This window comes from Brassica napus, chromosome A3, assembly GCF_020379485.1.
Source record: "Brassica napus cultivar Da-Ae chromosome A3, Da-Ae, whole genome shotgun sequence".
Classification (NCBI taxonomy): Eukaryota; Viridiplantae; Streptophyta; class Magnoliopsida; order Brassicales; family Brassicaceae; genus Brassica; species Brassica napus.
In genome coordinates this window covers 19870931-19881274 of record NC_063436.1, presented here as the reverse complement: position 1 = coordinate 19881274, position 10344 = coordinate 19870931, and the positions used below count along the sequence as shown (strand labels likewise).

The window sequence follows — 10344 nt, the reverse complement described above, 5'->3', positions numbered from 1 at the left end:
GAAGTGTACATGAGACTACCCCCAGGGTTTCAATCAGATAATCCAAACAAAGTGTGCAAGCTGCGTAAGTCTTTGTATGGTTTGAAACAAGCTCCCAGGTGTTGGTTTGAGAAGCTGACAAAAGCCCTTACAGGATTTGGGTTTGTGCAGTCATATGAGGACTACTCATTGTTTACTTATATCAAGGGAGATAAGAGTGTGAGAGTTCTAATATATGTCGATGACTTGATTGTCACGGGAGATGATCTTGATATGATGGTAAGGTTCAAAAAGTACTTGAGTGACTGCTTCCACATGAAAGATCTGGGTAAAGCCAAGTATTTTCTTGGTATAGAGATCGCGAGAAGTCCAGAGGGAATGTTCCTATCGCAGCGTAAGTACGCACTAGACATTGTAGATGAGGCTGGGATGCTCGGAAGTAAACCAGCAACAACACCAATGGAGGTGAATCATCAACTACTGGCGGATAAGAGTCCATTGTGTGTTAATCCAATAAAGTTCAGGAGGGTAGTGGGACGTCTGGTGTATTTGACCATAACAAGGCCGGATTTGTCCTATGCCGTCCATGTACTGTCTCAGGTAATGCACGAGCCGAGAGAGGCACACTGGGAGGCAGTGATGAGAGTTCTACGGTACTTGAAGGGGAGTCCAGGATAAGGCATCATGTTACGATCTGATAGTGACTTGAGGATACGAGCATACTGCGACTCTGATTACAATTCATGTCCACTCACGAGAAGATCATTGTCAGCGTATATGGTGTTACTTGGGATCTCACCTGTCGCCTGGAAAACTAAGAAGCAAGACACAGTGTCGCACTCGTCTGCAGAAGCAGAGTATCGGGCTATGTCAGACGCACTGAAGGAGCTGAAGTGGATGAAGCGACTTCTGGAGGATCTTGGAGTTAAGCATGAGACACAGATGGAGTTGTTCTGTGATAGTAAAGCGGCAATCTACATCGCAGCGAATCCAGTGTTCCATGAACGGACGAAGCACATAGAGAAAGACTGTCACAGTGTGAGGGATGCGGTTAAAGCCAAGCTGATCTCTACCGTTCATGTTAGGACGAACGAACAGCTCGCAGATATTTTGACAAAGGCTTTGGGAGCTTCACCATTTCGTTACTTATTGTCCAAGTTTGGAGTGTGTGATTTGCACGCTCCAACTTGAGGGGGAGTGTTAAGGAAGGGTCTAGATAGTTCTACACCAACGTACGTAAATGTATATTGGATAAGTTCTGTTGTAAAGATAAGGGTAGATAGATATCAGAAGATTCTCTGTTATGATTCAAGGTTATCATGTAAAGCTTATATAAGTCACGTAAGTGACAGAGAAGAATAATAAGATCTTTTCACCATATCTCTTGTTTACATTAGGCAATTTCTCAAAATTAAAGTAGCACAAAAAAGTTATGAAACTAGTACATAAAATGAAAAATTCACAAAATAGCATTAACTAAATGTAATGGTAAAATAATTAAATGATTCCAAACATTAATATTTACCTTAACCCTATCCATAAATATTAAACTTAATCACTAAAGCTAAATAAAATATAAAATAAAATTACTTTTTATAACTAATGCTATTTAAAAAAAATTCTTATTGTACTCTGTTTAAAATAAGAATTTGTTTTAAAGCTATCATATATGCAAATTTCCGTGTTTACCTTAAATAGTGTCTGAGAATTTATTTTCTACATTTTTTTCTTACGTCACAATGCCAAAGAAATAAATAACAATCCATTCGAGGAATTAGTTTACAAGTCATATCAAATATACACATGACCTACCGACATTATCACCGACGTCGCATATAATAGGCGTTTAATTTCTTGACGTTTCATTTATGTTTTCTTTAACATTTGTATTCAGCGATACATGTTAGTCACTAAATATTAGTATTTGATTGGTTGTTAAACCATTGTTTGCATTGAAATATAGAGCATAAAATAATTTAGGTGAACTGAGTAGATCGATGCGGAATATTGATGAAATTATACAACATATGCTTTGCAGAATTTTAAAAAAGATGTACGTAGATTGATGTGGGATTCGAAAAGAGCATGTTCACCAGTTTTATGGCTGTGATCGAGGCTGAGACAAGCATATCCAAGAGCTTGTACTAAAGAGAGAAATATATTCTTGACTTTTGGGCAAAAACAAAAAAAAATTGGTTAAAGGAAAGCAGGCTTGTGTTAGAGAAATAATAGGTGAAGGAGAGCAGAATAGTGAGTTAGCTAGCAAAAGAAGAAGAAGAGCAAGATAATGTGTTTACATTGAACACTTAGAAAATAAATGTTGATTCTTTGTATGTTATAGCAAAAAAAAAAAATTATTTCTCTGACATGATTATGATTAAGATATTTGAAGTGTTTCTTCTCAATAAAATTTATCTGTTAGAGTATCTTCAATGTACATCTCTATATATTTTTCTAAAATAGAAATCTCTATTATAGAGATGGAATTGCTCTAATGTATGTTTCCATAATAGAATTTTTCTATTTTAGAAAAAATATAGAAGAAAATGACTTTTTGTTTCTATATTTTAAAGTGAAAATAACATAATTCTATATTTTCTTCTATAAATAGAGAAATCTATTATAGAGTCGAGTATCATAGCAAATCCAACTCTATAATAAAATTTTTTTTTATTTTAGAAAAAAAATATAAAAATGAAAATAGATCGAGGTGAGTTGGAGTCTTAATAACATTACAATGCGACTTTATGAATATTCATAAAGCACAACACAGACTGGACGAGCATAAAATAAAATAATCATCATTGGTGAGAAACAGTCAAAACCTGGCGGTGGCATGAAATATCAGTTAACACCAAGTCGATTGGATCCTACTTACACTGGTTCCACCTCTCAATGTCGCTTCTTTTGTTGTTTTCTCATTATTTTCATCCTAATCATCGCTTTCCTTTTTTTATTTTATGGGAAAATGAGAAACAACCCCCAAGAAATATTACTGACACTAGTTTTTAGACTTTTGAGTAGCAAATCATAATTCATAAAATCTAGGTCCGTTTTATCAGATTATATGAATTATCCAAATAGGTTATAGTAAAATAACAAAAACAAATGAATACTAGTGTATTGTTCGATCCAGCAAATCCACATATATTAAAGTAACAAAACAGCTAATTCCTCTCTTTCATTATCTTTGACCCCAACTATATGCATAACACATGTACACGCTTTTGTTTGTTTGAACTATACATTATATATAAACACACACGCGAATCTTTAGGCTCACATCTTCTCTATCAGATTTTTTGGGACAGCAACAAATCTCATTTTAGCTTCGGTTCCAAATCGCTTAGTCATTTTAGCTTCGGTTCTTCTTGAAGACCTGAGGGATTCACGTTTTATGTCAACGACGATGGAGAGACCAGGCTGCAGCTCAGATTCCGGAACTCAGCGGCATCCCACTCGTCTACTAAAGCGACCTCCGTCGTTAAACATCGTTCCGGCTCCGGCGAATAACTGGACAACTGCCATCCCTCTCCTCTCGCCGCTAGCTCTTTTGCCAGAATCACCGGTCAACCAACCGCCGGTTGAGAACCAGACGAAAGCTATTACTGCGACGGTTGCACCGGTTTTCAAGACGTGGCAGCATCCGGCGGCGCCGTTTTGTTATGAGCCATCATCGACGTTTGTTCCACCGTTTGTACCGGTTTAGAATCATTGTTTTTAGATCCAACGGTTCAGAAAGTACAGTTTCCTTTCTTTTTTGGTTCTGCCTAGATCAAACGGTCCAGATTTACGCTTTTTGTTTTTATTATTGTGTGGTTGGAACAACGCGATTTCCGTATAGATGACAAATGAAAAGATTATTAAATATTCATCTGTTTCTAGATAATGTATGTTTTATATTTTTCACAAATATTAAAAAAAAAATTAATTATCATTACATTAATTTTTAAAATTATAACAATTTTCCATAAATTTAAACTGATAATAATTCAATAAATCTAAAATTGTTAATTAATATTTCTTGAAGTTATAATTCATTATTAAAAATATATAGAAAATCTAAAACATTCATTTTTAGAAATAAGTAAAAAATGATAGAACATGCATTATTTAGAAATGGAGGAAATAAGAATGTTTATGTTAAGATGAAAAGCTGTTTACAAGATCAGTATTATACATTGGTAATAGAGACAAAGTGAATTAATTATTTTTTTTTTGTTAAAGAAAGTGAATTAATTATGAACTTAACATATTGAAGAATGTTTCTGTTTATTCAAGATTAGGGGTTATGCTTTATTTGGTAAAAGCTATTTTCATATTTTTTTCAAAAGCTGTTCGAAAGCAACAAAAAGGAGGAGCAGAGAGCCACACGGTCAATACCAAGAATCATTTTGACCAACAAGAACGCAATAGAGACAGAAAGAGGTAACGAGGTATAGGGAAGAGAGTAGAGGGACGAAAAATTTAGAGAGAACAATCGGGAGAAGTTTGTGTCTTCTTAGTTGTCAGTTTGTTCTTAATCAGGACTTTGTTCCTAATTTTCTCTTATGTGAGATTGAACATGAAGCAGCACACACAACAATCCTTAGTGAAACCGTTTCCTGATAGTAAACGTTGTGAAACAGAGTCGCATATCTTGTAAATCAGTTTTCTTTTTGAATTAATTCAACATTTATTTTAAAAAAAGTTTTGTGAAAGAGTTTTTCTTTTTGTATCTTTTAAAGGTTCTAATTCACCTCAAGGTTAACAAGTTCAAAGCCCGACACTATTTCCAAAACGTTCTAGGACTTTATTAATGTCAAAAGGAGACCAGTCACCAGTTAAAAGAAGAATGATAGTGATTGATACTATGCTTCCTGATGATTTGGAATCAAATTGTTTAGCTGGTGTCACAGGATTGTACTATCCAACTATCTCTTTAGTTTCCAAGATATGTTTCCCTTACTTCAACAGAACTGAATTGCTAAATAAATCGCGACTTTCCTTTTCTCTTTTGACGTAAGTTACTTGGCCCACTCGACCCAACTGAATCAGAGAAGGAGATGATCAGACCCATAACTTGAGGTTGCTGAATATTGGAAAGAATATCCCACATCAGATATATATGAAAGGGACTTGAGTAATATATAAGGGACTTGGGTCAATCCACTAATTGCCAATTGGTTTTAAGTTGGAAGCCCAAGAAACTTATCATGGTATCAGAGCCGGCCCAATACCCTGACCCATTAATCCGGCCCGGACAGTGGCCCGATCATCCCATTAGCTGATGGTCCATAGAAGGCTCAGTTCCGCCAAGATCGCTAGAAAAAATAAAGCATGATTTCGGAGGGGGTATGATGGATTCTGCGAGATTAATGGTTATACGCATCATTATCTCGAGGGAGGGTATTGGAGAGAAGATCCCACATCAGATATATATGAAAGGGACTTGACTAATATATAAGGGACTTGGGTCAATCCACTAATTGCCAATTGGTTTTAAGTTGGAAGCCCAAGAAACTTATCACTGAAGCAAAAAATCCGAAATAAGTTTCCAGATCTGGGCGCTTATGTGTACAAATTCAGTGTTCGAAGTGCCCACTGCAAAGGCGCTATAGCAGAAACATGATGCAAACTTTTCAGTAATAGTCAAGACAATGGGCCATGAAATGTTGATGCCAAACAGTATGAGCAAATGAAACTTTTCTTCTTTATTTGAAAGTAAGTGATTTTAGGCTCAATTTTAAGGAAATCCACTAGCTAAGCGGTTTACTACTTTAAAAAGCCTGGTTCACTAAGCCTAAACTTTTTGTTTTCAGTTTCCAGGCGATAAAATTTTAGGGCCGAGTCTGGAAATAGTAGAAATCTAAAACCAGAGAAAATTATCGGAGTAGAGATCAAAGCTGGGCCAGTCTGTAAAGACTATATTACACGTTCATGCAAAAAGCTCTACATGACGACGGTGCAGAAACTATAAATATAATTTAACCTAAAGATTCGTAAATCATCTCAAAAGTTTATTCTGAACTACTCGGTGAACCGTTGTTCAGTACTCTGGCATGAGGGATTCTTCAGGATATATATATATATATATATATATATATTGGATTTATCAGTAGATATTTTTGTATGCAGCTTGATAATATTGTTTCAGTTTAATAAATCCAGATTATCTCGTTATGGTGGAGTGCTAGATCAAGAGATGTGATATTTTAGCCTGCAGCGTGATAATCTATTGTTTCGAAAAAAAAATCTATGATTACCGAATGTTTTCAAAATCGAAAATTTCAAAGGGTTTGGCAAACAAAGGTAAAAATTATTTTAAAAAGCGTTAACGGATAGAGAGATGAAAGAAGTTGTAAAAGGTTATTCAAGATAGGAATCTTAGAGAGAATATGATAAATTGGAGATTCTTCTCTTTTGAGTTCTGCTGAAAGTAAAGCTTTGGTAAGTTATAATAGTTAATTTTACACAAAGGTATTCATGAGAGAAACACTCTAGGTTAATGTAGTTACGCACACTAAGTTTCATAACTATCGTAGGATAATATTAAGGTAGTTAATGAGAGGATCCTTGATATCTATACCTGGGCAGTGTGAAACCTGCTCTTAAACCAATATTTGACTTTCTCCATCCCTTATTTACTTCTTAGCAATATAATGCGTATATATAGACTGGCTATCACATGCATGTTAACAATCATACTTTCGTTTAAACATCAAGGCTATACTTGATATCAGCTCACATGGGCCTGCAAGAATGTAGTTTCTATATTTGAATTTCTTTCCCAATGGTATAATTTATTACCATCACCAGCTGATGATTAAAACGCATCTAATGTTTATCCCATTGCAATTCGGATACATTCACTAGTTTCTCTTAGAGAAATTTGTAATCAAAGAAAATTTGTAATCATCTATAGATTTACTTTCCAAGATATTAATGTCTTGAGTTATATAAACCCAGACTTCATATATACTGTACATCGTTAAATAATAACAACATTTTACAAGTTGATCTATATATAACAGTTCAAGAGAATAATAGTCTTACACTATACAAACATAAACTTCATATACGGACAAAACAAGAACGTTACACAAACCTACACTTGCTTTATATTATTCAAGAGAATAATAGATTTGAATTATACAAACCCAAACTTCATAAAACACTGCTCAAACCTATTTGATCTATATATCCACAAATCATATAAAGTTATCCAAGAGAATAATATAGTCTTGAATACAAACTAAGCTTCAAACAACGTTAAATGATAGAACATCACTCAAACACACTTTTATCCACAGATCAACACATTAATTATACATTAAACAAAATTATAAACATCATGCATGCATTCAAAGGCGATCAACTTCAGCGCAATATAAACTGCATTTAGTTACGTGGATTAAACGTCAGAGAAACCATAGAAGCTTAGTGGTGATGATGACCTCCAAGTCGAAGATCAAGATCCAGATCCTCATCTTGATCAGGCTTAGAATCTCCAGCATCCGGTAGGCTTCGGTGAGAGTCGTTACCGACGTTGACGGATCCGAGCCGTAAGCTCAAATCTAGACCAAGTAACTCCCCTTGAGCATAGCTTCCTCCTCCAGATGATGGTGTTGATCCAAAGCGTTGTGCGTTGTAGCTAGGGTTAACTGGTGGCTGAAACGTTTGATGATGGTATGACTCATTGGTTGGAAAATATGGTGGTGGGTTGTTGTAATTAGGGTTTGTGTAGTTTCGGGAGGATGGCATAAGAAATGGAAATGAGTGAGAAGATGAAGAGGACGAGGAGAGGTTTCTTTCACGTTCCTTACGGTGGATGTTTCTGTGACCACCGAGGGCTTGAGGACTCGTGAAGCCTCTCATGCAGATGTCACAGTCGTACATCCGGCGGTTATCTCCGGAGCCAGAACCGGAGTCAATCTGTTTGTGCCGGTTGTTCATCTCTCCTCTTTCTGTTATGAGTCTCTCTCAGTATTCAATATTCTGAACGTGTCTGTGCTCTCGAAAAAATACACACAAAAGCTTCTATATATATAATGTAAGGTATTAAAGAATATTTGTCTTTACGGACACCAACTAGAGCCTTTTATTAATCAAACAATTTTGATATTTCATTTTATATAACTTACATATGCTAGCGGCCACAAATACATAATGCAAAACGAAATTCTCTTACTTTTGTGGCGACTAAATTAAACGGAAGGAAGTGTTATCCAAAAATACTAATTCGAGCTACCAACAAGAGTCAAGAGGTATCTTTGCAAATAGTTTGATTTAAGAAATTTCTTTTGACAAAACCCATTTTTCCATTTCCAAACGAGACTTTTAAAGTTTTAATACCCTTAATATTTAGTTAACAAAAACTGTTTATCAAATCAAAGTTTGGGCCCAAACAACACTCAAAAGAACTAAAACCATAATTGTAATTCTGGTTTAATTTCAGTTATGTAAAATATAAGTACCAAATTGTAATTCTTGTTCAATTTCAGTTATGTAAAATAGCAGTCTATAGCATTTGGAGGTTCAGCCAAACGTGTTCGGTATAACTTATATAAACATTATTGGCAAAATAAATTAATTAATAAAATGCTTATTGTAAATCTGTTGCACATGAATTCATAATTTTCACTACAAAAACATAATATAAGCTTTATTATTTATTTAATTAACTTATATTACACCTATTTCAGGGGAAAACGTTAAGCAAAATATAAGCCATATATATCAGTTTAAAAAGGAGATTATCATAGGAATCAAGCTACTAGGGGTGTTAGTGTTACTAAGGTTTCGAATGACTAGCTAGGTTAACTAGTATCTCTCTGTCCCTTTTTCTTCCTTACTATTTAAAAAACATGTGATCATACACAAAACGATATAAAACGTACCTTAATTTGAGTAGAGCCAAAATGAAGTCATAAATTTGGATCGAGTGTGAAAATTACCAACTATAGCAATTTAACGAAATTGAAAGGCTTTGGAGTAGCTATAGTCGAATATTAAAGTTTAGAATAGTTGTAATTTGTAATGTGAACATGTTAAGAACCATATGAGAACACAAGCAAAAATACTAAAGAATCAATTTTTCAGAAAAATCATTTATTAATATTTAAGGGACTGTGGTTGTGTTTGAAGTAGATCAAATAATTAAAAAAATTAAACGAGCTATCCCATTAAACTGGCTTGTGGTTGGCATTTATGAAATTATATGAAGAAACTCTTATATGAATTCTCCAAAAAAAATCTCCAACTGATTTCGATGGTTTCTAAACTTGGAAAGGTAGGCCCGATGGTCTGCTGCGTTTAGGATCGCTAAAAGGATTATTTTAAATGTTGGCAAAATGATATTTCTTGCATATATATTTACTGCTTAGACTTATCACTGATTTTTTTTGGGGACATTTGCTAAAACTAACCCAAATATTCAAGTCAAATGTAAAAGTGTACCCCACTTTCAGTCAATTGTAAAACCAACCTAAAGGAGTAATGAAAGTACTATTTAACCCTTATGACCAAACAAAAAACAGAAATGTATTTTACGTTTCTATCCTTTGGAAGTCTACATGTAATAAAAGAAGTCTACATATATATAGACTTCCTACGAAGTCTATTTTATAGACTTGTTTTGTAGTCTACACTCTAATTTGATCTAATAATTTAATTTTGAAAATGTATAAAAATAATTATTGTGATATTTTTAACTAATCATCAATATAATGGATAATATGAAATAAATAAATTAAAATTTCATATAATCGAACAATTTTGAAGAATATATACTAATTTGGTTATCATGTGTTAGATTATGTTCATAGTTTAGAAACAAAAGGTTCTAACATGTTATGTCTTTTAGTAGTTGATTTCATAGGGTTAGATTTTAGATTTTGTTTTTTTTTGTTTTATTAACTTAAATCTGCATATTAATGTTTAGTAGTTTATATTTTGTATAAATGAGACTTTTTGATTATCAAGCAAAACATTTAGGGTTTGAGATTTGTGGTTTAGGGTTTCGTAGACCTACAATAAAGTCTATTTATCTGAAGACGTCTTTTTCAGTCTATATTTTTCAATTTGTTTTACAAAAAATTATTATATTTAAACTAAGTTAAGTTCCTTACGAATAAAAAAATGAAATCATATACTATAACTATTAAAAAATAAAGAAATAAATTTAATAAATCATATATTAAAATTACTAAAATAATAAAGAATAAATAACAATAATTAAATTATTATAGTAGACTTCCAAAAAGGTCTACTATGTTATAGTAAGATCTACTCCAAAATTTTAATTTTAGTAGACTTCAAACGAAGTCTACAGCATCGTAAATTTTAACCTAGTTACATTTTTGTCTCCCTATATAAACAAAATTT

The 10344-nt window shown here is 33.5% G+C and overlaps 2 protein-coding genes across 2 annotated transcripts; one reads left to right on the top strand and one right to left on the bottom strand.

Annotated features, from left to right (window-relative positions):
- The first annotated feature begins 3056 nt into the window (after window positions 1–3056).
- Window positions 3057–3851, top strand: LOC106444146 (uncharacterized protein At4g14450, chloroplastic-like). The gene has a single exon (XM_013885661.3). The coding sequence runs from the start codon at window positions 3377–3379 to the stop codon at window positions 3686–3688; it is 312 nt and encodes a 103-aa protein (XP_013741115.1). The 5' UTR covers window positions 3057–3376; the 3' UTR covers window positions 3689–3851.
- Window positions 3852–7125: 3274 nt separating this feature from the next.
- On the bottom strand, window positions 7126–9498 carry LOC106444409 (transcriptional regulator SUPERMAN-like). Its single transcript, XM_048776575.1, has one exon. It carries the CDS (start codon window positions 7912–7914, stop codon window positions 7399–7401), a length of 516 nt encoding a protein of 171 aa, XP_048632532.1. The 5' UTR covers window positions 7915–9498; the 3' UTR covers window positions 7126–7398.
- Between the last annotated feature and the right edge of the window lie 846 nt (window positions 9499–10344).

Excerpts from the sequence above, each read along its gene's own strand:
- LOC106444409 (XM_048776575.1), bottom strand. The coding sequence starts at position 7,914 with ATGAACAACCGGCACAAACAGATTGACTCCGGTTCTGGCTCCGGAGAT.
- LOC106444146 (XM_013885661.3), top strand. The coding sequence starts at position 3,377 with ATGTCAACGACGATGGAGAGACCAGGCTGCAGCTCAGATTCCGGAACT.